The sequence below is a fragment of the Motacilla alba genome, chromosome 18 (assembly GCF_015832195.1).
Source record: "Motacilla alba alba isolate MOTALB_02 chromosome 18, Motacilla_alba_V1.0_pri, whole genome shotgun sequence".
Classification (NCBI taxonomy): domain Eukaryota; kingdom Metazoa; phylum Chordata; class Aves; order Passeriformes; family Motacillidae; genus Motacilla; species Motacilla alba.
Window position 1 is genome coordinate 8,932,735 of NC_052033.1, and position 26,714 is coordinate 8,959,448.

Consider the following 26,714-nt stretch of genomic DNA (forward strand, 5'->3'; position numbering starts at 1 on the left):
ATGCTGGGCAGAGTCCACAGAACATCATGGCACAAACTGCTCAAGATATGAAAATATCCAGAGTCAAGGTATTCCTTGAATCCAGCCCTTGGGATAAAATCTGGCAACACAGGGGAGTGAGGGTAATTTTTTGGTTGAAATAGTTCTTTCCTGTATTACAAATTGTAATAATAATTAAAAAGGAGTATCTTTCTTCTACAAAGACTGAATTGACCAGAGATCCAAAGATGAAGCGGTGCGAAAAGAAGATGCGTTACATTTGGGAGACTGGCTTGCAATTAAAGACACAAGAAGTAATTGCTGCACCCACCCCCTGCCCTTTACAGCCACTGCCCACGGAGGCCACCGTAACCCAAAATCTGAGGTATATAAACCCTACAGGAAGATAAAGCAAGGAGGCAGCTCTTCTCTCTCTACATTCTCCTGTATCCATGGGAACAGGCTGGGATTTGACATCTACACAAAAGCTATAGACAGAAAGCCTGCAGTGCACAGAGGAAAGGTCAGTGGAGCATCCCAGCCACAGTGGCACCCACGGAGCAGCTGGGGCACTGGGGACACCCTGAGGACACCCTGCTCCCTGCCCAGCAGTCACAGCTTTCCTGTGTGCTGTGGTGCAGTCAGTTTGCAGAGAGAGGAGTTAAAGAGCTGATGTGGTTCTTGGGCACAAGGAGCTGGTGGAGCAAAGGGTGCTGCAGTGGGGTGAAGGAAACCCTACCATGACCCCAAAACTAGATGAGGAAAACAAGAAGGAGAAAAGCTGCTTTTTCTAGATAGGTTTGACTGGTAATTTGGGGAAAAAAATAAGTAAATAAATAAATCCCATGAGGAAGGAAGAAGAAGAAAAAAATAAATATCTCTCAGCTACTTCTCATTAGTGGGGGAGTATTTACTCAGGTGAATATTCTGCCTGCTCACACAGCATCCCCAGCACAGGCACACCAGCTCTGCACAGCTAACAAGCTATCAGCAGGGAAGAATAAGACTATTTAATTTCTTAGCACACCTTGAATAGCCCATGGGGCCAACTCACATTTGGGAAAATGAATACACAGCCTTGATGAATAGTATTAATAATGCAGCACAAGGACTTGAGAGCAGAGCACTGTGAGCTGGAAACCCCCGCGCTGTGTACACCAAGTCAGCTCCCGAGCCTGCCACAGTGGTGTGTTTTGGGCAAGCACCATAAAAAATACCTTTGGGTCTTGTCTGCTTGAAGCTGATAAAGGGCACAGGTCTTTAACCATGTGTCCAGATGATGCAACAGCAAAGCTCATCTGGGGCATCCCCAGCAGAAGGATTTGTTCTGCCCCTGCCTGCCTGACCAACAGCTCCATGCCCCCTCCTGGGCAAGAGCAGCACCAGCTTGCCTCAAAACATCTGCCCAAACCTCATCTCACCACAGCAGCAGCTTCACCAGGGCTCTTGGTCTGCCTCCTTGCCTGGAGTGGGGGGTTACTGCCTCACAGGAGCTCCTGCATCACCTGAACCTTCCCGGTGGCTCCTCGTGCCCACTGCCACCACAGCTGCAAGGGGAGCAGCACTGGAGGGAAGGTCATCTGCACCTCTTTGTGAATTTATGTATTTAATCACAGCTTTTCCACTGTGCAAGAAAGGGCTCTGCAGCCTCAAGATGCTCCTGCAGCAACTGGAGGAGAACAAGACCCAGCACAGCCTTGATATTCCTGGCTACTTCATTACTGCTGGTAATTGGTCTTTAATGAACCTCTTGCATCCCCACCTCATGGTTCAGTGAGGGTTGTCAGGACATTGAAAATGGTTCCCACCAGGGCCCTATCACACCTGGGGCCATGGGAGTGTTGTGGTGTGAAGAGGGAATGAGGAGAGCCCTCAGGATGCTGGCAGAGGAGCTTTCATGTCCCAGGAGATACAGGCCACAAAATGCCTTTTTGGGCTTACACAAAGGGGATTTGATTAAAAAACACCAGACACAGAAGGGCAGGGTGGCTCCTGGGAGTCCCCTGAGATGTCAGAGCACTGGGAGTTCCCAGACATCTCCACCTCTCTAGGCAGCCTCCCCTGAGATGGGGGTTCTTCACCTCCCACCTGCCATTCCCTCAGTCAGCATCCATCCATCATCCATCCATCCATCCATCCATCCATCCATCCATCCATCCATCCATCCATTATCCATCCCTCCATGCATCCCCAGGATCCACAGGACACCCAGGCTGTGGGATGGAGGTGTGTGTGTCTCTGCTGATGGCAGGGACAGAAGACCTTCCCCTGCTGCAGGCCTGAGCAGCACCTGGAGCAGGGAATGCACCTGGATCAGGCTTTATTTAACCCTTAATCCCAGTAACTCGCTCTGCTGCTGTAGTTCAAGGAGCCACAGCCTTGTGCACAAAGACTCTGACACCACTTAGTCATTCATGCAAAACCAGATTTTTGTGCTTCTCAGTATAAACCATTTTTTGTGCAGTGTCAGACAGCAGTCACCTTCCCACGGGCCTGGGGGAGGCTTGGCTCATCCCATTGGGTGAATTTAAGGACTCATCAGGGTAAAACTTCTAATTTAGTTGGTAGTTCACCCTCAAACTCCACTTTTTATTTACTGCAGTCAAAGCAACAGACACAGGACACAGCGAGAGGGCATCACTGAAATGGGTGGGACAGAGACTGCAGGAGGGGACTGAGTGCTGTTCCTCAAGAAGGGAGGATGTGGGGTAAAACCATGCCAGGTATTTAGAAGAGGTGATAAAATCATTAATAGGCATCCTAAGGGGGTGCTGCAAGTACTTACTAAGCATTTCTTGCTTGGAGAACTGCAGCTGCAGGGTGGTTCTTGGGGCAGTGAGCCTGGCAGGGTGGCTGGGCTCACCCCAGCCCCTCACCCAGGCCAGGGCTCTGAGGACCCAAGGCTCTGGAAAAGCTTCTCCAGAGTCTACAAAGGTGATAACTGCATTGGGAGGCCCACAGACACCCACAGTGAGAGCTGCTGCCACAGCAGGCACTTTGGGAGGGACAGAAGAGCTCCCAGAGGCACAACCAGTGCTGCCTGGGCTTTGCAAACACCACCTTAGCCTACTTAAAATATGCCTTTACTGAACCAACAGCAAACATTTATTTTAACAGATTTTTCTTCTGGCAGTCCTGCACTTGTGCTCACTGGGTGAATGTGTGAACTCCCAGGCTCACAAATGCAGCCACATGATGAGAATCTCTCCAATGAATTAAAATAATTACTTTTCTAATTTGCCCCTAGACTCTGCTAAACCTTCTGGGGCCTTGAGGAAGGCATGAAGTTCTTCTAATTTCTTTTACTTGTGTAGGCAAGCATTTAAATTTATAAAATGAATAATTCTGTATTTAATCAATGCAAAGGAAAATTCCACTTGGGGACAGGGACATCTCATGGTGCTGCACAGGATTAACCACAGGATGAGTCCCCAGTGTGAGGAACGTGGCCGTGGGAGAGCCCTTGTGGCTCTGGCCATCAGCAGTTTTGGTGATCCTGAACATCTCCCTCCCAAGGACTGAGAATATCAGCATCCATCAAGAGTTACATGCAAAGGCAACAGCTTTTGAGCCACCAAAAACCACCAGCATCAAGCCCAGCAAACCAGACCAGCCCCTGGGAAACTCAAAATGATCTCTTGTGAGCTCCAGTGGGCTTTTGGAGCCAAATTCACACTGAATATGGGGATCCTGAAGGAAAAGTGATGGTTTGTCAGGCTGGGGCAAGTGAGGACCAGCAGATTTGTTACTGGAGGGTGGGGCTGTGCTGTGCTTTAGTGCCTGAACCTTCCCAGCAGCCAGCCTGTCATGTAGCACTTAAAAACTGGGGCTTAAGTGAGAGCACAAAAATGCTTGAGGTCATACAGAAACTGAGGGTGAATAGAACTGTGTCTACAGAAATATGCCCTGATTTTAAAACTTTGCAAATTAGGAATCTACCCAGATATACACTAAATATGCATTACTTGTTTCTCTGGAGGAAGTGGAGAGGAGTAATCCTATTCCAGAGCTGGCTGGATACACTCCTGCACTGATGTCCTGTGGAACAGGTGCTCTAATGGATGCAAACAGTGGTGCTGCACCAGGAGTTGGCCCCTGCTTTGGAGGAGTATATAAATAATAAATATTTAATAGCAAATAGTAAATAATAATATTAAATCATAACAACCAACAGATCCAACATTCATTACGCAGTGTGCTACAAATGAGGTTAAAACTGCATATATTCTATTTCTTTTAATTAACAGTAAGACAAAACAAGATCAAATACACCAAGAATCCCCAGACTGTTTTTTTCTGCAGAATGGAAATTTTCAGAAAGGTTTAAAATAACAAGAATAGAAATAAAATTTGGGCAAAACTCTTTCTCCTGCAAGGTGACAAGCTGGGGCTCGCATGAGGGATCACAGCCTTTTCCTTCCCTGCCCTTTGTTTTCCCTCAGTGGCAGTGGTGTATTCCCCTGGCAGCTGGCTAAGGCCAAAATGTCAAAGCATCAAATGAAATTTTCAAACTTAAAACCTCAAAATAAATACACACACACACCCACACCAAAAAAAAAAAAAAAAAAAAAAAAGCAGCGAAATACCATTTTCTTGCAAAAATGTAAAATAAGCCAACTACTTTGCTGCAGTGGATTTGTAGCAATGATCTCAGCTACATCACTTTGCACCAGTTTGGGGTCTTGCCTTTCACTGAAATAACTTCTTTCCTCTAAACCCTGCACCTGATATTTCCCATGGGAAAGGTTTAGGTTGTTTTCCACTCAATGCTGCACTGAGATTCTCCCATTTATGCTCCAGGCCTCCTGTCTCTAGGACAGCAGAGGAAATTCGGGTGCTGGAGCCATCCCTCCAGCCCAGCACCCCAGAGTGCCTCCAATCTGACATGAGATATTTAAGCAACAGTTTGCAAGCGGCCGTAGAGGAACAACAACCTGCTGGTGTCCAAGCCTGCTGAGGTCTCGTGGAAGGATGGCTATTTCCCATTCCAGCCTGGCTGGAAGTGATATCAGCAGTGAGAGATACCAACCAGTAAGTGTTCAGTCAAGGCAAAATTTATATTTTCCTAATGCTGGTTGCTTCTTGGAAAGTTACGCAAATCTTTTATGCCTGCTGGCATTCAGGCCAGTAAATATAGAATTCAATGATACAGTCGAATGCACAAACTTTATCAGCCTACCTACCTACACCAAAAAATACACCTTTTTTTTTCATTAGTTCTACTCTATTTTCTTTTTCCTGCTCTTGAGTCCAGCCCTGGATTTATCCCCCAGGCAGAACTGCTGTTTGCTCAGCGGGATGAGCTGAGAGAGGAGGACTTTGGAGAGATTCTTAGTAATGCAGGGAGGAATAAAACAACCCAAAAAAACAAAGAAAGGGAAACATCCCAATTCTCTAGGTTACACTATTGGTTATATAACCAATCTCTCTGGTTATATTTACGCTCCTATAAATAGAGAATTGGCCAGAAAGAGCGGCCTAAGAAAACGACAAACGGAGTCGGGGCGCGGCGCCCACCGGAGCGGCCGCGGGGCCGCGGGGCTCAGCACGGGGACGAGGACATCTGGTCGTAGTCGGGGCACTTGAGCAGGGCTGGGTAGTTACTGTTCATCTGCAGGGACGCCTCGCTGGAGATGTCCGAGGGGCTGCGGCCCCGCGCCCACGCGTCGGGGTGCAGGAACTGCCCCGAGTAGTCGGAGCAGTTGCTCAGGCGGGGCCGGTAGAAGCCGGGGTGGGGTCTGTAGAGGTCCTCGGCCGTGTAGCGCTTCATGAACAGGTACACAGACATCACCCCGGCACTCTGTGGGACAGAGACACGGCCTGAGGCCCTCCCCGCCCACGGCTGCACCACCACCCACTCAGGACAACACAGAAATCGCCTGGTTTGTGCTGTGGTGATGCTCAAAAGCACCCGACCCCCGTCACTTCCCTGCCCCGTGGATCTGTGCAATGAATAATGCAGCACAACCACATCTCTGCTTTTCATGCCTGGCATCAAACGGTGATCAAATGCCCCATCAGTGCTCCAGGTTGGGTTTGTTCCCCAGCATGTCCCCTTCACACTATACATTACCCCCCTACCCTCCCAGCCCTCCCTTAAACCCTGTCTGAGCCCTCTTTTTGCCACCAGCCCCAGTCTGCCCACCCCTGGGAATGGGATACACTTGTTACAGGGTATGGGTACCTCTGTGAGAAGGAATGAGATGGCAGAGAAGGCAAAGGACCACCCATATTTGTAATTGAAGAATGACTCCGAGTCCTTGGTCCTGTTGAGCATCTCATCGTTAATGCTGGATATGTAGAGGACCAGCCCCACCACCAGTGACAGACCTGGGGAAGGACAGTGGGAAATGCTTCAGAGATGAAGCTGCTGAAGAAGCACCTTCCTGAAGGCCTGGCTTTGGGGGAAAGTAAAAAAACTTGGGAGTGTGCTTGTAATAACTGGGGAAAGGAGCTGCCCTCCTGCTGCTCCAACTCAGGGCACTCCTCTCATTCCAGTCAAACATTCCCTGCTCAGGGAAATCTGTGAGCACTGGGAGGAGAGATCTGGCTCCAGCAGGAGCTGCTTCAAAGCTCAGCTGTCACAGCTATTTGTTTAGCACTTGCACAACACCATGAATAAAACATTCACTTTTCTCATGTAGACACAGCCCAACTGAGCAGTTTGAAGTTTCAGATCTCTCTTGCGAGTGATGTTTCACAAGAAGCATCCTCTCCCCCACCACCTGCTCCTGCCTTGGTGGGGGGAGCCTTTCCCCACATTTCCACAAAGCTCCGCATCCATCCCACGAGGTCTGATCAGGCTGTGGGACTGAGCTGGGAGCTGAGTCCAACAAGGAGCCATCAGGACAGGTCAGGAGAGCACCAGCAGCTACCAAAGCAAACGTGCTCCATACTCAAGGGCTGTCAGGAGAAAACCTGGCCTGCAGAACTCACCTGAGAGGATGAAGAATATCCCCGAGACGAAGGCGAGGATGGTCCTGTGAGGCCGGATGTGGCCGATGTTGCTCAGGATGAAGCCGATGAACATGAAGAAGAGGCTGACCAGAGGGAAGGGGGTGGCAGAGCGGATCATCTCTGTTGAGACAGGAACAGAGGGAAGTGGGAACAGGTCAATATTCCCTAAATAGTGTGAGTAATGTACTTGGCTGTGTGAGAGGGCTCCAACCCTCCTGCTCAGACCATGTTGTGTCTGAGTTTGTCTCCCTGCTAATGAGCTGAGTAAAACATAGAATTATGCAATCACAGAATGGTTTGGGTTGGAAGGGACCTTATGTTCCAGCTCTCTGCTATGGGCAGGAACACTTTCCACAATCCCAGGTTGCTCCAGGCTCCATCCAACCTGGCCTTGAACATTTTCAGGGATGGAGCATCCACAGAATCTCTGGGCAACCTGTGCCAGTGTCCCACCTCCATGGTGGTGACTCTGCTGATGTTTGCATTTCTGAGGGTTCCTGTGTGAAGTGTTGCATAGGAAACCATCAAAACCTGCATTTTCCTCTAGCTTCACTGCATAAGTGTTTTCAAAACACTTCTATTTATTAATGCAGAAATGACTGCAGAAATCATTGTGAGAACTGTGATACTCCATCCTTAATTCATCCTGCTATATAATGTGTAAAATTGCAAGGCAATAAATACAGCTGCAAATTATGGAGAGGAGACTAAAAAGCCAAACACTTTGATAAACATTAGTGCTGAATAGCCAGTGACAGGAAATTGTACAGCTTAGAGCCTCTGTGGCCATCCTGCCATTAGAAAGGGATGTCCCCAAAAGCTTATGAGCACTCTGGGCAATTCCCACAGTAAAAAATGTAGTTGCATCATTGCGTGGCAGCACTGTCAAGGAACTCAGAGCTTCTTTGGCAAGGACACAAAGAGGATTTCTTGGAGAGGGTCCCTAGTGCTTGGCACTCGGTGATTTGCAGGATGTAAAGGGTGGAACCCCACCAAACCACTCACTCAGGACGTTGATTGTGGATTCAGAGGTCAGCTGGATGTTCATGGGCATGACGTATTCGATGGTGAAGCACCGGCCACGCTCCTCACCTGTGGCAGATGTAGACAAAAAGGTGAAATATGGAGCCAGGAGGTTTAAGGTCATCCCAGGGGCCATATCAGAGCTCCTCACTTCTCCCCCGACTTTTCCAAAGCAGCTGAAACTTTGTGACATTTCAGGTTGGTCACTTTGAGATTCCCATCCCCTTGGGTTCTACTCAACTCTGTCCCTGCAGCCAAGTTGTTTCATCAAACTTGGCACAGGCAGAGGGAATGGTCCAGATGACCTGAATTTGAATTTTGCAGGGATGAAATGGAAAGTTTTTAGCTGCTGCCCAAGGCGTCATGGTAGCAGCTCTGGAACAGGGCAGGGGGTCTGGCAGGGCAGCAGCCAACTCACCTAAGCCTGCGTGCTAAGGCAGATTTATCCTTTGGGCTGTTAAAGTCAGGCATGAAGAGATGACATTGCTTACCAAAGGTTGTGCCTGAGTTCGGAAGCAGGGATGGGTGGAGCCTCTAAAATCCCGTTTTTCTTGGCCCTTTGCTGCTGGGTGGCACTGACACACAACAAACCAAGGGGATGTTTTTGGCCGGGAGACCCTACCTGCCAGAAAGCAGACCCTCCAGAGCCCCGAGTGCAGCGAGAGCTTGATTTCGGCCGTCTGGTTTTGGGGCTGGACGATGCCCTCCTCCAGGTAGAGCCAGTAGTCGGTGCTGACGGAGATGCCCAGGAGGCCGAGGCCGCAGACGGCGAACACGCTGCTGAGCAGGGTCAGCGCCTTCCTGCTGCAGGCGCTCATCGCCAACAGCATCGGGGGCGGCCGCGGGATGGGACAGGAGGAGCGCCCAGCACGGAGCCTCCAAAGCGCTGCCCTGAACCGAGAGGAGCCATTGGAACAGTCACTGGCAGAGCCAGAGCTTGAACCAAATCCCAGAACACTGCTGCCCCGCGCCAGGCCGGGATGGGGAAGGGCACGGCATGGGATGGGGAATGGCACGGCATGGGATGGGGAATGGCACGGCATGGATGGGATGGGGAATGGCACGGCATGGGATGGGGAATGGCACGGCATGGATGGGATGGGGAATGGCACGGCATGGGATGGGGAATGGCACGGCACGGGATGGGGAATGGCACGGCACGGGATGGGGAATGGCACGGCACGGGATGGGGAATGGCACAGCACGGGATGGGGAATGGCACGGCATGGGATGGGGAATGGCACGGCACGGGATGGGGAATGGCACAGCACGGGATGGGGAATGGCACGGCATGGGATGGGGAATGGCACGGCACGGGATGGGGAATGGCACGGCATGGGATGGGGAATGGCACGGCACGGGATGGGATGGGGAATGGCACGGCATGGGATGGGGAATGGCATGGCACGGGATGGGGAATGGCACGGCATGGGATGGGGAATGGCACGGCACGGGATGGGGAATGGCACAGCACGGGATGGGGAATGGCACAGCACGGGATGGGGAATGGCACGGCACGGATGGGATGGGGAATGGCACAGCACAGACAGGAATGGGGAATGGCACAGCAGGGGATGGGGAATGCACAGCATGGATGGGATGGGGAATGGCACAGCACAGACAGGAATGGGGAATGGCACAGCAAGGACAGGAATGGGGAATGGCACAGCATGGATGGGATGGGGAATGTACAGCACGGACGGGATGGGGAATGGCAGCAGCTCTTTCCTTGACTCCTGCTGGATTTGCTGCAGGTGAATTTCTGCTGCTCCAGCCAGAGCTGGCACTGATCCCCCCAAGGATGGAGGCAAACTGCAGCATCTTATCTTATCTTATCTCCCTGCAGAGCCTTATCAAGCACTGCCAGTCCCTGGCACGGGACCTGCTGAGGATCACTGACACCACGATCAGGGATTAACAAAGCTGCTCTTAACTGCTGGACCGAGCCCAGCCCTGAGCAGCTTCCATCACCATCCCTCTCCCCTCCAACACTGCCACTTTTCCACTTCCATGGTAGATCTACCAATTAGGAGATCATGCTAATTTTGCAAAAGCCATGCTACATTTATAATATCGTCAAACAACTTGAAGCAGAGTGGCATGACACAATAATCTGCTTTTTTTTTGTTGTTGTGTTGCTCTTCCCAGAGCTACCAGTACCCTCCCTTGTCCAAACCCACCTTGTGCTTTGGAGGGAGGCAGGGAAATGGGGACAGAGAGCTGCAGGCAGGCCCTGGGCAAACCTTAAAGGAAAAGCTTTCCTCATGCCCATGTCACTTATGTATAGCATGTTTTTTAATTATTATTATTTTATTGCACATTTGCTACTTTGGGCAAGTTAGCAGTTCCTGTGGTGCCCTGCAGACTGATAGAATAGCACCAGAAATCAGAGTTCTTGGTGCAGTGGAGAAAAAGTGAAATTGGTATGGGGGGAAGGAGGGGGAAGGGAACACACAGCAACAAAAGATTAAAGGAATAAGAGCAAGAAGGGAAAAGATACGTGTGAGAGAGGTCTTGTGTGGAGTAGCAAGGAGGCAGATAGTGCCACTGACTGCTGCTGTAAAGGCAGAATGAATCACAGATAAGTGCCAGGTCATGTATATTTTCCAAGGCACATTTTGCTGCTATTCAGCACTGCAAGCAATAGGGAAAAATATCTAAATCCAGCTAGACAACAAAAGCTGCTGACTTTCTAATCAGGCTGCATCCTCCTTGGACTCCCTTTAGAGCTGCACTGGCTTTGTTTCACACCCTCAGGAGTGGCTCCATCACTCCTGTGCTCCCTTGGTGAGCAGACTCCCTGGGAGAGAAGTCCTGTTGCTATTATCACTGCAGTAAAGGTGGTGGGTTTAGTGATTAAATCAGCAGACACAAATCCTGCCTGGACCTGGAGAGGCCAACTCTCTGTTCCAACATGGCCAAACAGACTGGAGGAGGGTGGGTTTTTTTCTAGTGCCTCAGATGCAAATAGATTAATTCTTCCTTGCTTACACAGACTCTCAGAGATGCCAAAAGTCCTCACAGCTTGTACTTTTACACCTGAAAGCCTCCAAGGATAATGTTGTGCCATAATTCCCTCATGGTGAAAGCAAGTAGGTGATGCAGAGAGAGGTTTCTGCTCCTCTGGTGCTCTGGGGAGCTCTGAGCTCTTGCAGTGCTCATCCCCAGCACTTCTGTCTCACAATTCCACAGCACCAGCTCCCTACACCCATCCTGGGCTGTGTTTGCAGCAGTTTCATTTAGATTAACATGAAAGAAACTTGTAGTTTCCAAAGAAAGGCATTTACTGAACAGATGCAACATTCAAGGTCTGTGTGCCCCGCCAGCTCACTGCTCTGGGCAGCAATAAGAGAGAAAAGCAGGGAATGCTGCTGGAAGAGTATCAAATTCTTGAGTGAAAGGCAGAGAAGGAGAGAGAGTCTTTAATTATCGGATCTGACCTCGAGTCCAAAGCAGGCAAGTACATCTTGGTAGGAAGCAGATGTACTCGCACCCTCAAGCGCTGCAGCAGCTTTGACAATTCCCTTCCATATGAAATTAAGGATTTGGCTCTTCCTACGTTCACACTGTGCCTTTTCCCAGAAGGTTCCAACCTACAGGAAGGGGATTGCTGTCTCCAGACAGCCCAAGAAAGTGCTCCAGCTCACATTCCTGCAAGCTTTCCCTCCACCTTTGGCTTTGCTAACCAGCCTCATTTTGAATGTTATTTAATGCTTCCCTCAGCTCAAGAAAAGTAGGATGTGTTCCCAGGAGAAATACTCCCTGCTAGGGGAGCAAGGAGCCAAGTGCTGAGAGGATGCTCAGGTTCTTTTTTCCCTGAAAAATTAGGAGACAGCAGCCAGAGAAGAAACTGGTGGCTATGGGGCAGAGAAGCACATCAGCCCTGCAGCTGCCATTTCCTGGGGAAGATGCCACTTCCCATCTCTATGGGTTCCCACTGGATTCAGCAATCAAACAGCCAAAACACAGATCCTCGTGCTCATCCATTCTTCTCCCTAGCTCAGCCAGAGCCATATTTTCTAGTTGCTGCCTCAAAATGAACAGCATTTACTACAGGGTGTCTCATCCCTCTTGGCATTTTGGTGCCAAACTGGTAGAAGGAACTGGGATCTATTCTTGGCTCATGTATCATCAACAACCATCCTCCCTGCACATTTCAGTTAATAACGAGCCAAAAATCATAGTAGGGAGTATGTGAAGGTCCAGATAAAGACACTTAGAGGGGAATAATGAAGTATTTCCTGTGATTTGCTGTCCACCAACATCAGGCACTGGAAAATAGACCCATTTGTGCTCATTTCTGTTGGTGTCACGTGAGCAGCAGGGACAGGGGTAGGGCATCAAAGCTGCACCTCTCAATTGCCTCATTGCTTTCCCTCTCACACTTCAGTTTCCATGAGATCACAGACGGGCTAGAGACTGGTGCCTATTTCTGCCTCACTGGCACACAGAATCCAAGCTGGTGTGGTGGGGAACAGGGATGGGGATGGTGCAGAACATCTGCCTGAAACAAACCTTCCAGCACCTGGAGGATTCACAGGGCTCCCAAGTGAAAGGTTTTTCAAGGACAAGAACAGGAGCTGGCTTGATCATCAGGAAGGATTTAGTCCACAGTGACCTTTATCAATTGTGTTATGCTTCCTATGGCTGTTTGGTTTCCAACAGGAGCTGGATTTAAAATTAAATGAGTAGAGCCCCAACGATTTCCAGGAAATGGAACCTTAGAACTGCTCCTGCTCCTTCAATCACACTGTGCATTCTGGTAGTAGTCCAGGGAATAATAAAGGCTGTCTGCAATGTAATCTGCAGTCTTCTTAATGAATTTCTCCTTGCCTTGGAGCAACAGTTGCTGATGGAAACAGCACATGGCCCTTGCTGGGCCTGAATCCTTTGGGAAATGAAATGAGCACCGGCTTTGTTTCTAAGGCAGTTCACCCAGGTTTGAAGCAAGTCCTTACCTGTTGCTTCACAGTCACAGAAAGGAAACATCCTGGGCAGATTTCTGAGCCCACATCTGTGGTCTAAGGCCAAGCACAAGCCACTGCTCTGGGCTATGTGGGTGGGCTGAGAAAAATGAATATATCACTGGTCAGCTGCCCGGACAGGATGGGTCACCTCAATAAATCACTGCTCTGGGCTCATCAGAAAACAGCAGCTCCCTCCTGCCCTGGGTAAAGGCAGAAGGAGCAGGGCCAAGCCATCGATTTTTATGTGACATCATTTCCAATTTCCTGACATTTGGGAGGAAGGGAAGCATTGCCAAGGTTATCAGAGCAGACAGGAGGGAAGGGTTTGTTTGTGGAGGGGTGCTGAGGTCCAGAACAAGCCCGGTGGCCTGTGGCTGTGAATGCCTGGTCCATGCTGCAAACCAAGGGCAATCAGAGATTCAGCCATGGATCTGGAGCAGTGGGAGAGGCTGAGCAGAACGTAAAGGAGAAGGAATGAAGCCAGTGCAAGGGGAGTAGGAAACCCTCTGAGTGAGCAATGGATGTACAAAGAACATCAGGGACCTGGGTAGGAGCAATCAAGTGCTGGAGAGTGTGAGCTGTGATGGAGCTGAACTGAAAGGACCAGATCCCACTAAGCTGCAACAAGAAACTGGGCTGGCTAAAAATAAAGGGCCTTCGAGCAGTGTGATCCCTTCCCCAGGACACAATGCAGGCCATGGATGTGCACAAAAAAAAATAGGTCAAGAAGAGCAGCTTTTTCAGAGCAAAACTTCCCAGAGCTGGACTGTGCCCAGGCCACCACTGCACTGTCACCCTCCTTCAGATAGCACAACTCACCCTGGCTCCTTCAGGGGCAAATCCAGAAAAGGCTGATTTGGTCATTAATAACCCTGGTGAAATAGAATGATCCCACCGAGCTCATGGAGCACCCAAAGGATGCAAATTCTTCAGTCCCAAAAGAGGGTGTGCAGGATGCAGCCCGAGGGCAGCTGAACTGGTGCTCTTTGTGTTGGCAGAGAAAGTTGGACCAGTGTGAGGAGCACATGGGGAGCTGACTTTAACCACAGCTGAGGAGAGGAAGAGGAGGAGATGGTGAGGGCAGCGCCCACGGCTCCATCTGGGATCGCAGGAGAAGCAGCTCCACAAACCTGACCTGGAAAACTGGGCAGCTGGGAAAGACAGTTCTGGTTTTGGAATTATTGCTTGGGAAGAAACAATCCCTCCTGAAGCTTGGAAAAGATGTGCTGCAGGCAGGAGAGGAGCACAGGGCTGCTCTGGTTCCACAGAATAGCTGAAGAGAGCAGAGATGGCTGCAGAGAAAAGCAGTGTCTCTTGCTTTTCACTGAGAAGGAAATTTCCAAAGAGAATATGGGTTGGAGCTGGTCCAAGGGGTTCCAGGTGCCCTGTCCTAGGCTGCTGGCACCCACCAACTCCCCTGGCACATAGGGAGACTGAAATACATCAGGCAGCTTTAAGAGCTGCATTAGTGTCACACAGAAATGTCAGCTTGGTTTCTGAGACAGAAAATACGTATCGGAAAAATTAAGCGCAGAAATAAATCTTTTTGATGTGGAGGAGGTTTAGCCTGATATTAAGAAATAAAACAGCCCATCTCATGGCAGTTTGAACAAGGGCTTGTAACTGTGACTATGAGCAAACAAACTTCAAAAGGATCAATACTGGGCCTGAAAGCTTCCCCTCAGCTGGGAGCAGCAGCGCGGCGCTGCCATTACCGACGCATAGACACGGCAGCGCTGGATCAATGGGCACACAGGCTCTCCAGGGAGGCTTTCAAAATAAATAAATGAATAAAAAAAAGGCGGGTTATGAGTTATTTAATCCCAGATTGAGCCACAGAAATAACAAACCTATTAATTTTGTGCTTGTCATCACACACCAGGAGCACCTGACAAATAATCAGTAAGAAACCACATGTGAGCTCACACACTGCAAGGCTCACCACTAACTGATTTTGGTAATGAGATTACTTGGGATTTTCTCTCTTAAACTTGACTTACATAATTTTTCTGAGAAGTTCTCTTTTCCTTAGCACTTCCTGTGCTTCATTTCTTGCCAGAGTTATTTTTTGCATTTTGGTGAAAAAAATCCTGCCATGGCAGTGCAAGAGTGATGGAAATGCTGTATAGAAAGCACCATAACTTGAATCTCCAAGGCTGACCCACTTCCCTCTCCTTCTTTATCTCACACCAGCCTTTTTGCTGTGGAGTGCTCAAAACCTGCCCTTTTGCCTGGGTCAGGTTTGCAGAGGGCTGCTTCTGATAACTCAGCCCACTTCAGCTCCAGCACCAAATATAAGGAGATCAACTGATATTCCCAAGGTCAAAGGAGAAGTTACTGAGATTTATTTCCCACCCCAGCCCTGAAAGCAGACCAGTTCCCAAACTGGCCATCTCTGCCACGCTGCTGCACTCGCTGGAGTGATGGCACTGCTCCAGCTCTTTCACACTAATGGCTTGGGATGAACCCAGCAACTTCCAGCAAATAAAATCATCCCCCAAGCAGCCCCCATGGTCATGGTTCACAGGCTGCTGGCACAGCCATGTGTGTACAGCCAGCCTCATTCACATGGTCCTTCTGGATCCACAGATATCCCCCACAAAACTTTTATAGAACCCATCCCACCCACGCGTCTCCTTTTCCCTCGGTGTTTCAGGCTCTTACCTCTGCTAACCCCAGCTGAAGTGATGCTTTGGCAAGTGGAGAACCTCGGATGGGGCTGAAGGTGGGAAGAGCAGTTCTGGCAGATCAGCTGCAAGGAGGATGAGGGTCCTCACTGGAGGCTGCAGCTGCTGGATGGTCTGGGAGGAGCTGGGAGTGGGGTGGCTTTGGAAACAGACAGGAGCTGAAGGGAGGGCACAGCCTCAGCTCTCCCCTCTGACTGACTCACAGGAGGCTTGCAGGGTGCTGGGACACAGGGACAGGCAGATGGCAGGTAGGTCTCTGCATCCACGTGCTGGCAGCTCCTGCCCTGGGGTGTTGTAGAAAAGCATTACACAAAGTGCAAAAATTACACCAAGTGCATTTCTCGAGAGGGAAACAGGAGCTAAAGCTCTGAGCTTGCAATATTGCCCACACACCCAGGTCCAGCTCTCCAGGTCTAACCTAAATATATCTGTTCAAAGTGTACATCCCTAACAATAGCTGAGCCCTGCCCTTTGCAGAGCTCTTCCCAAAGCCCTCTCTCCCTACCAATTCTGACACAGAATTCTCCTACTCACAGTGTGTCAGAATGCTCACAGTCAGGGACCTGAGCCCAACTGCTGCTTTCAATACCCTACAAAAAGCTACAAAAGCAGAATGAAAGAGGGAAATATCTACTGCTGCAAAGCAAACCAGCTGGGGACTGTGCTAGAGGAGCTGCAGAAACCTCGCTGCCATGGGAGCCCTGCCTGCTCATTAACCTCTGCCTGAGGTGCATTGGGGCTTGTATTTAGATCCCAAAGGCATGACCTGCAGTACCCCAAGGATCCAGTGACCGTGTTCGGGCTGGCACAGGGACAGACCCAGGGACAAGGGACAGCAGCTGGGTCCACCGTGCACATTCACTCACTCCAGCACCAAGCTTGGGCTGCTCTGGTGGGCTATTAAAGCTTTAACAGCTGGCCCTTGTTCACTTCCAAGTATCATTTAAGTTGGCACAAAGTCCTATAAGAGCCCTGTAGATTAAAAAGGGGAGAATAATCCTCTTCCTTGCAGCTTTTCAAGGTTTCTGTGTCCTTCCAGCAGCAAGGCAGGTAATGATTGAAGTACTCAAGCACCTCTCCTGTAAGATATTGATGTTGTTTTGAACTGAAGTGGGTGTGAGCAGAGCCCCCAAATTCACTGTAAGCACTTCAAGGGCTGTCCATGAAATGTCTCTGGGCTATAAACACTCACTGCTGTGGAAGGTCGAAGAAAAGCCCCAGGTACAGCCCGAGCTCGGGAGCTGAGGCTGCTCAGCAGAGAGGGGCCGACACCCCCGTTCCTTCTTTCCCCCTTAACGATCAGTGCATGACAGCTTGAGCTAAATTAAGCTTGCTGGGAGGTAAAAAATAGCATCAAGAGCTAATTAAAGCTCTTGCACTCCCTGTGTCGGTGGGTACCTGAGCTGGGGAGGCAGGAAGCCACAGCTCTTCCCCCACTCCCGCTCTTCTCACCAGTGCAGGCAGCTGGAGGGGTTTTATGAACATTTTCAGAGTGATAAATGAGAGAAAGGCAGAAATCCCCCGGGGCCCTGGGCTCTGTGAGCACGGAGGGCTGCAGACAAGCGGCACATCGGGCAGGCAGCACGTGCTGCCCACGGCTGCAGGGACCTGCGTCCCCTCGGCTGCTTAAAGATGATGGATGGAGGGAGCAGTGCCTCGTTAGCCAGCAGACTGCATTCCCTCTGCCCTGCTTAGAAACCAGCTCTACTGCAAAGCCTCTGAGCAGCAAAATGATGGCATAAAGTGCACAAGGGCTGTGTCAGCCACACCTCTGGCAAACGACTTCATAACCTGGTGACACTCGTGGCTGCCACCAAACCAGTGACCAAGGCCAGCAGCTGCTCCACCTGGCTTTGCCCCAGCATTTTGAGAAACAGCTCCTTGGAAGCTGTTGGTGATGTCTTCATGCACAACTCCCCAGGTCTGATGCTGGGCAGCCACTAAAGTTTGGTCCCATTTTCACCCAGGAAAGGAGGCAGTTTGTTTTGCTTTATGCAGCTTGTTGGGTTTCATAATTAGTAATTTTGATGTACATACGTATTTATATATCACTGGAGGTACTAAACTTTCTACCACCCAGATTTTAGCAAGATTTGTTAGTTCCAGTATTTAACAGGGCAGACAGGGCAGGAAAAGCCATGCATGAGGTGGAGCAGCCTGAGAACAGGCACAGGCACCGTGGGCTGCTCAGGAGGCCGTGGGCTCACCTGTCCTGCTCAGCACAGGGAAGTGCAGCCACTGCCTGGGAAAGTCACTCTTCTCCATCCTTCCCCCAGGCCAGCACCTCTTCTCAGGTGAAACCTGGCCTGGCTGTGTGTGCCTGGTCTCTGCCTGTGCTCCTCTCCCATTCCCTTTGTACTCACCCAGCAGCGCCTCTCCTGCCACCTACACCTGACCTGATATTCCCAGCCAGAGCTGCAGCAGGGAAAAGGAACAGCTGTCCTAACCATTTTGTGTCTCCTGGGAAGGAGCCAGGGCCACCTGTGGGGCTTTGAGGCAGGTCCTGCCCTGGCATGGGGATGTCATCAGGAAGCACTGCATGGGCACTGGGTGGGGAAATGAGTTATCCACAGGTTGTCCTGGCTCAGTGGATGCAGCTGCTCTGCTGCTCCAATAACGCCCTCAGTGCAGCCTTGACACGGCTCTAACAAGGGTTTTCACTGATAAGCAATAACTCATTAATAAAAGAAAAAGTAATTTCTGTCTTCCTAAAAGACCACACACAAACTCCACTCATCTGTGACAGCCCATTTGCTGAGCCTGATGAAGGCATGTGTGTTGTCCTTTCACAAATTCCATTTTGCCAGTAAATATTTTACTACAAATATCAGAAGTTGCAACTAAACAGCTTTAAAAATCAGTGTGACTTTGACACCAAACCATCTTTCTAGAACACACCTAAGAACATAAAATGTCTTTAATTTCAGTGAGATTAAGATCTCCACATAACCAGATGATGGGGTCTAGGTCAAAAGTGATTTTTAAAATGCCAGGGGTGTAAAACCCAGGGGTTTCTGATTTAGGAAAAGCTCCTGGTCCTCACACTAGCCTTGCACAGCTCACAGCTCACTGATACCATTGAAATCTCTGCAGGCTTGTGCATTATTTCTCTTTTGTATTTTATATTCCCTCCCCTCTCCATAAATAAAGCTGAAGCTGCAAAAGCTGTGCTATGGATGCTGCCAGGTGGAAATTCATTCAGCTCAATGAATATATTCAACAGCTACAAGAACACAGCAAGGAATGGGAGAAACCCCCACGCAGAGGCATTTCTGTCCCCTGGATGTCACTTGGGGCAGCCTGGGGGCATGGTGTGATGGCACAGGATGGGCTGCTGGGAGCCAGTCTCCTGCCCTTGGGCTTTTTAGGTGGGTCCCAACATGACAGACTGAAATGTGCTGCTCAAACAGTGGCAGAGGAGCCTCTGAAAGGAGCCCAGACACGAGGCACTTGTGAAACCAAAGGGCAGCCGTGATGGAGACACAGGAACGCTCCTCCAGCAAAGCTGCCAGCCTGGGTCATGCCACCAGCACTCACTGCTGCTGCAGGAAACTCAGCAGAAATTCTCTTCTTCATCTGAAATAGTCTTTTGCAGTGTTCTGGCTGGAGCTGTGCTATCTCCAGGGAATGCAACACCCTTGCTGCCCTTCCCAAAGGCTCACCTGTACCGAGCAGACACCCACCAGCTCCGAAGAGGCCTCCTCTCCCCCAGGGGGATTCGGGGCTACAGGGACACAGTGGTGACAGCGGTGCCGAGGTCAGACCCGCTCCCCGGGCACCCCCGAAGAGCTCCTGCAGCTCTGTGCCTGGAAGCCCAACCCTAAAAGCTGCACAAAGCATCCCGAGACAGGGGCTGATGAAGTTCTCCGAACATCCGGCGATTAACCAAGAGCCAAAGGCCGTGTCACACAGAGCCTCCCTGCTCGCCGCCGTGGCTGAGCCACCACATCTCACATTTCCCATCTCACCACCTTCCCCAGGCTGTGGATAAGGAGCTCGTGGAGTGAGGCCAGGCTCCAGGTCCCCGTTCCCTGTTCATACGGTAACACACGATCCAGCCTTTCCCCTCACCCCCGGCACTTCACTTCACTTAAGAACCAGGTCAGGTTTTTCTCAGATAGCCTCGCTCAATTCTCACTCCCCTCTCCAAGGGGTTTGCTACCCTGCGAAACATTCACAGCCTGACTTCCCGCAGATTTCATATTCCCTGGGAAAAACACACATCCGTTCCCGAGCAGAACGTTCCGAACCGGCCGCTGAGGACGGGGATGCTCCCAGCGCCCGAGACACGGCCGAGCAGCCTGCGGGGGAAGCCCGGGGATGAGCATCTCAGGGGAGAAGCGCCGGGATTTTCCGGCTTCCTCGTGCTCAGCTCCTTCCGTCGGGAGCCGGGCGAAGTCAAACGCCGCCACCCGAGCGGTGCCAGTCCCCGGGCAGGGCACACGGGCACCTCACCCGGGCAGCCCAGCGGCTCCGGGGCTCGCTGCGCTCCGGGGCCGCGCTGGGATGCGGCGGATGCTGCCCGGGGCGGTGCCCGCGCCGCTCCCGGCCGGTTCCCACTCCAAGGGGAATACGGAAAGCACAGGGATACCTGCCCTGAGCCCTGCGGCTCCGCACCTGATCCCTCTTCCCTCGCCTTTGAACTTTCAGGGCTTGACACCCAATTCGGAGCCCCCCCGAAGCCATCCCCCGGGCCGTTCCCCCGCTCCCGGGGCAGCCTGGCCCGGACACGGGAAGGAGCCCCAGCCTTCCCCTCCCCACGCCAGTCGCGGCACTCACCGGCCCCGCGGGAGCTGCTCCGCGGCGGGACGCGGCCGGCGGCCCCGGGGATGCTCCGCTCCGCTCCGCTCCGCTCCGGGAGAGCCCGCGGAGGAGAGGGCATCACATGGCGCCGCCGGGGCCAGCCCACCTCTCCCTCCCCTCCGTGCCCCTGTTCCCTCCCTCCCTTCATCCCTCCTTCCCTTTCTCCATCCTCCCCTTCTTCCCTCCCCCTCCCTTCCTTCCTTCATCCACCCCTTCTTCCTCTCTACCCCCCACCCCCCGCTCACTTCCCTCTATCCCCCCTTTCCCCGTTCCTGCCTCTCTTTTCACCCTTTCCCTGTGTTTCCCCACTTTCTCTCCATTCCCCGCTTTTTTCCTCCTTTCCCTTCTCCTGCTTCGGCCCCTGAGCTGTGCCCGGCGGCTCCCGCTCACCTCTGGGGCAGGGATGGGGGCCGGCCCTGCTCCTGCCCCTCTGTGCCTCCTCCCTCCCCTGCGCCCCACACCTGCAGGAACTCTGCTCCAAGCGCTGGGGAGGCTGCGCTTCCCGGGACACGGCTCCTTTGGGACCGGGGAAGGGGAAGCTGGCTCCAGCAGCAGCGTGGAAAGCACGGCTGAGGACACAGCAGACAGCGGGGAGGGCAGCAAGCCCAGTGTGCTGGAGAGAGCCAGCTTGGCAGGGCTGGGACCGAGGCAGGGCTGAAGGAGAGAGGGACACAGGGGCAGGTGCTGTGAGCTCTGGAAACCCCTGCCAGACTGGGTGATTCAGCCAAAGCACATCGGCAATGAGAGGCAGAGCCAAGGAGAAGCAGGCAGCTCCATGGAGGTGTCCAGCAGTGGGACGCTTCCTTGGATAGAGCAGGAAGGACAAGAAAAGGGTCACACACCATGCAGGAACTCCTGCTGCAGGAGGTGCCAGCCCAGGAGCAGGGCCCAGGGAGCTCATGGACTCCATCCCAGCACCTGGGCTGGGACTGTATGGAAATTTCTGCAGGGACAGCTCATTCTCTGCAGGGGCTTTGCTCACACACCACAGTCCCCAGCTCCCTGGCTAAAACGTGCTGCATCTTGCTGAGGCGTCCCCAGTTAGCAAAACAGGACTGCTTTAAATAGAAAAACTCAAAATAAAGTGAGATCTGAGATGCGGAGGAGGTGTTGTTGGGTGGCTTGTTGGAAATCAATGGAGCCGTGTGCTCAGGCTTGGTGAGCTCTGTTTGATTTACAGAAAGAACAGAAGCTGATGCAGATGTGGAGGTTTGGATTTCTTCAACCAGAACATGGTAGAGCCCAAACTAGGCGAGTTCCAGATCCAGACTGGTAGAAAACTGCCCCCCAGTAAGAGGTTTCTGGATATTTATACTTACAAAACTCATACCATAACTTATATAACTAAAATAATAAGTTCTTTCACACAAAGTTACAGCAATACTTAAATTATAGTGAATTCAGCATGTTTTCCTGGGCTCTTATTCCCATTTGAGGAATAATTTAAAGCAGGAAATCCCCTGGGGGTTTGACAGTAAGGACAAAGCAGGGATTTGGTCAGCAGAATGGATTCTGCACGGGAAAAGGCAGCCAGAGGGGCAATGCCCTCTGGGGATCCCAGGAGAAAGAGGCTTCCCTGGGATGGAGATCATGAACAGGGAATTGCCAATAAAATCACAAATCTACAGGAGGCTTGTTAGGACTGGATGTTCCCCATGTGCTATCAGGGTAGATGATTTTATCACAGTAATTGGCTGTTCGTCGTTCTTCTTTTCTCTATATTGTTAAAAAGAAACCCAAACAAAGCAGACCTTCATTTTTCTTGACAGACAACCTGCTCTGCTGCTGCCTGGGCTCTGGGCAGGATCATTGGAGTACAGCACAAATAAAGCCACAGCTCACACAGTGACATAATTAACCACACAGTGTGAGAGGCCCCCAGCAGCCATGCATATAATCAATTAGAAATACACATTTTGAGCTTCAGTTTCTTCCCCTCCCCTTTGCTTCCATGCAGATGCAGTTGCACTGAAACACTCTGGGTGGATTTGCTGCTGCTGCTTGTCCCACACAGCAGCTCCTGCCCTGGCAAAGCAGGTGCACAATGGCAGCACTCACACCAGAAGGGTTTCCCACAGCATCCCAGGGCCGGGATCAAAGACAGCAGCAGTGATGCCTCCCAAAACCCCAGCAGCACAGCTAAACTCTCCCACCTCATTAGCAGCTCTCCAGAATTCCTTCCCAGAGCATGTACTTCCCTGATGATGGGAAAACCAGTGAAGTGGAAAAGCCTTCTCTTGGACAGAAGCTTGGCATGGCTGTCCCAGACAGGGCAATCAGCAATTTGCATCTTCTCAGCATCCCCCAAGCCTTGGGGCAGGACTTTGCCAAATCCTGCAGTAGCTGGATTCAGTTTATTGTTTCTCATAACACCAGCTGGCAGCATCACTTTTCCTTCCCCACTTCTCACTGTTCCTTCTGGGCTGTTTCCTCCTGTGGATCCTCCTCCACAGCCACACAGGGCAAATGAAGCTGGGTGGGACCTTGCCCAGGTCAGGATGTTCCACAGCTGTGCCAGACTCTGCAGGGCTGGGCTCTGCCCCAGCCACAGCAGCTCTGCCAGCCCTCGGCCACTGCAGCAGCCTTTTGTACCACCCTTTAATCAGTGTGGAAACTTGAAGCTCCATGGACACCTCAGCAGCAGCTTTTAGGATGCACCCAAGGTCAAACCTTATTACTGAGGAGGGATTTGAGCTTCATTAGTGGCTCAGAACAGAAGTGATTTGTTACAGCAGCTCTCCCTGGGCTGTCAGCAGTGCACTGGGGGTGGTGGGCACGTCTCATTTCAGCTACAAGGGTTTGATGCTGACAGGTGACATCTGCAGGGATGCTTTTTCCTGGTCTTTTCCCTATCAACAGAAGCTGCCTTGAAGGCACTTAGGTTATTATGAAATAAAAGGTCTGGTCCTGTCAGCTTGGGCCACCAACTGGTATAAAACCTCAGGTTTGCCTTCCCTCCTCTTCCTTCAAATTTGTTCTGTGCTGAATTATTTGGACAGCAAATCCACCCAGCAAAGGGCAGCCTCCCCTGAGCCCACCCATGGCTCTGATCTGGTGTCAGACAACAGCTACTGAGCAATTTTACCTGCACACCAGGCTGGGAGAAGCATTTTGGGCACAGGGAGGGGAGCTCAGCTAAGCCAGGAGTTGCAGAGTCTGCCCAAGCAAAGAGGAGAGCGAGCAGGTGAATGCAACAAGCTGGGATGCTGGAGCTGCTGTGACTGGTGTGGGAGGTGAAGGTTGCTCTGTGCCAGCTGTTCAGCTCTTGCTATTTTTTGTCATTTCGTGGGCAGCATGGCCGGGGGGAGGCTCGGGGGGGCACCGGAGCACGGTTGAGATGCAGAGCAGCCCCAGCACCACGCCCAGGGAACCCACAGGGCAGCTCCCAGAGGCTGGGAACCACTTGCTGAGGGAGACTTTTGAGATTTTTGTTTCTCATGGGTGGTGTTTGTGGGGTATTTCACACTGGCTCCAGCAGCTCGGCGTTGGGATCCACGCCTGCAGCACTCACAGCGCTGTGCAGGTGCATGGGCTGCAGCAGCCAGGTCCTGTGTGTGGAAGGAGTTCAGCCCAACTTCTGCTCCTTACCCCAGCAGCGTTGCTGTTTTATTTTTCAAACACCGAAAACAGGGAAAGACGTAAAACTCACAGCACCACAGAACACCAGCCCTTCCCCTCTCTCTGGGAGGGTTTTCACATCCTGCTTGCACCATGACTAAATTAAAGGAATTAACTCTGTGGGCTGTTGGAGCTGCAGCTCCATTTGCTGTTTCCCCTGCACATCCCTCTGCCTGGATCCGCTGCTTGGGAGGAAGCTCAAGGAGAGGTGCCACATTATTTTTAACCCAGCACCCACATGCTGTGTGAAAGCCTGAAAAAAAATAAATGCGTGGAGCCTTTCGCAGTCTCCCCGAGCAGCTCTGACTCACAGAACAACAAAGGCACACGTGTGAATGCAAGTTAGAGATTTTATTTAAAATAAAATACCCTCTGTCATCATTTGGGGCTAAACTGAGCTGATAAAAGAGGAGGATGGGCCAGTTCAGGAGTTTTCCAGGTGCAGCTTTAGCCCCTGGCAGGCACCAGCACCCCAGGCTGCCCAGGGATCGGAGCATCCCTACACGGGAGGGAAGGAGCACGAAAGAGCAAGGAGTGTCCACATCTCCCCCTTTCACCCTGAGGGCAGTGCCCTACAATGACACAAGCTGGAATTGATGCTGGCAGTGCTTTTTTTCTCACTGCTGGTGTTTTCTGTTATCCTGCTGCACAAGGAGTGGAGCTTCCACCAGCACAGGTTCCCTCTGGGAGCTGCTCCTGGAACTGGACCCATCCAGGCTCCCCAGCACAGCCCCACGGGAGCCACCAGGCTGGCTGGAAAGCAGCTGCCTGCAGGGTGAGGGATGGCTCTGGCCACAGCAATCTGATTTCAAAGGTCATGTTTTGGAAGGAGGTTTAGATGACATTAATTATTAAAGCCTCGTAACGCTTGTATTAAGGGTAATAGTTTTCCGTGTGATTTATATAGCACTGAAATTCATTACCAACCTTTTAATGATGTTAGTGTCAATCAGGCACAAGAATGCTAAATGACTTATCCCAAAAGGACCAGGAACTGATCCAAGGGGTTTTGGGATGCTCTCACTGCTGGCCTTTCCTTCCTTCTGCCTTTGCTGGTTGCTTTTACAGCTGTTTCTGGTGGATTTTTCCTGAAATCACCCCTAGTCAGTGTCCCAGACACAGTTACACTTGAAGGAGGAGCAAATGCATCCTGTTAAAAGAGTGTTTTTCTGGAGGTGTCCCTGGAAATGTTGAAGCTTTAATGAGGTTTTATATAAATTGCACAATGTTTTATATGGATTAGGAAGTCTCCCTGTTACGGGCACTGAGTTTTATGAAGTGTTCTGAATAAAGGAGCAAGGTAAGGGGGGAGGGATCAAGGCCCCAGATAGGAAAACCAGGAAAGACAGGACAGATGTGGGCCAAACTCTCTCTCTCTCTCAAAAACACACACAAAATTCATTCCCAGCATGTAAAGAGAAAAGTGATTTTTGCCAACCTTGATGGGCAAGAGTAAGATCTAAAATATTTCTAATGAAACTTCCACTGTGGAGTTGTTTGTTCGGCTTTTTTTTTTCTCCTCACCCAGGTAGGGTGCTTTAAATTGGCTTTGGAATTATTTCCTGTCCTTCATCAGACTGTGCAACAACCTCTGCTGGGATGTCAGGCACTGACTCAGGGACCAGTAATGAGCACTGGAAGTGGCAGCTGCTGTCTGACACTGTCACCCTGGCAGCAAATGCAGCAAGTCCCCAGGGAAGGAGACAGCCTTGACTCATTTCCCGTGAGACCTGCCTCATTCCATGCCCTTCTTTTGCGAAAGAAGGAAAAAAAAGTAATAAAAAGCACCTTTGCAGGTAACTCTGTGGGTCCAGCCCTGCCACTGACTGCTCTCCTCATCCCATCCCCATTTCTTTGGGTGCAGCACCACTTTGGGAAGGTGACAAGTGGCAGATGCAGCCAGGGAAAACATCCCTTTGAGGACAAGCTATCCCCACATGGCAACAGCTGTCCTGATTTGGGCCCCTGATTGATTTGCCTTTGCTTTACCAGGCTCCCCGGGGAGCAGGTGGGACTGTAATTACCTCGTGGTAATTAATGCAGTCATCATTTCAGCTACCCCAGCAGTTCTCGGAGGAGCTGGTTTTATTTGCAGCTCACACACCAGCTCTGCAAAAATATTCTGAGATTTCTGAATCAAATACCCAAATCTCTGAAGGGAGGCTGGGGCTGGGGGAGGCAGGCACGAACACTTGGTGTGATTTATGGTGCTGGGAACATTCCTGATGGAGATGCTCTCATGTGGCAGGCATGGAGAGCTTCAGCCGCTCCTGCAGGAGCTTTTAACACTTCATTTTCCCCGGAGCCACCAGCCTAATCTTGCCTGCTTAGAAAGAGTCCAAGAGGCACTGTTACAGGCATTTTCCCCTTTCCCACACCCCATCACACCAGAGCAGCCCACGCAGGCTCTCACCACCCTCTCGTGACAGCTGACTCATCCCACTGTGAGCTGAGGGATTGTCCTGCTCATGAGACCACCAGTCTGAGGTGGGAGGGTGCAGAGTGTGGCCATGGGGTAGCCAGCAGCTCTCCCACCCTGTGAGTCCATGTCCAGCCACCCGTGGCTCTGCCTGTTCAGAAACTCATGTTCTAGCTGCCACCCCAAAAGCCAACAGCCTCTTGAATGGGCTCTGTGGTGGTTTGGCCACAAATCCTGGCCAGCCAAGGGGCTGGGGGTGCA

At 51.3% G+C, this 26,714-nt stretch overlaps 1 protein-coding gene across 2 annotated transcripts; it reads right to left on the reverse strand.

The window, feature by feature from the left end:
• Window positions 1-2,570: 2,570 nt before the first annotated feature.
• On the reverse strand, window positions 2,571-20,544 carry CACNG5 (calcium voltage-gated channel auxiliary subunit gamma 5). 2 transcript variants are annotated; one of them, XM_038156978.1, is made up of 7 exons: window positions 20,393-20,544; window positions 15,591-15,897; window positions 8,582-8,850; window positions 7,942-8,028; window positions 6,916-7,056; window positions 6,164-6,309; window positions 2,571-5,779 (listed from the first exon to the last, which is right to left on the reverse strand). In XM_038156978.1, the coding sequence occupies exons 3-7, from the start codon at window positions 8,787-8,789 to the stop codon at window positions 5,522-5,524; spliced, it is 840 nt and encodes a 279-aa protein (XP_038012906.1). In that variant the 5' UTR covers window positions 8,790-8,850; window positions 15,591-15,897; window positions 20,393-20,544; the 3' UTR covers window positions 2,571-5,521. The 2 variants fall into 2 exon arrangements, with proteins under 2 accessions (XP_038012906.1, XP_038012907.1); XM_038156979.1 differs by having other exon boundaries at window positions 15,591-15,892; window positions 20,393-20,535.
• Window positions 20,545-26,714: the final 6,170 nt, after the last annotated feature.

Excerpts from the sequence above, each read along its gene's own strand:
- CACNG5 (XM_038156978.1), bottom strand. The coding sequence starts at position 8,789 with ATGCTGTTGGCGATGAGCGCCTGCAGCAGGAAGGCGCTGACCCTGCTC. Across the intron at positions 7,057-7,941 it reads ATCCACAATCAACGTCCTGA|AGATGATCCGCTCTGCCACC; the intron begins GTGAGTGGTTTG and ends CTGTCTCAACAG. Across the intron at positions 6,310-6,915 it reads GATATTCTTCATCCTCTCAG|GTCTGTCACTGGTGGTGGGG; the intron begins GTGAGTTCTGCA and ends GTCCTTCCCCAG.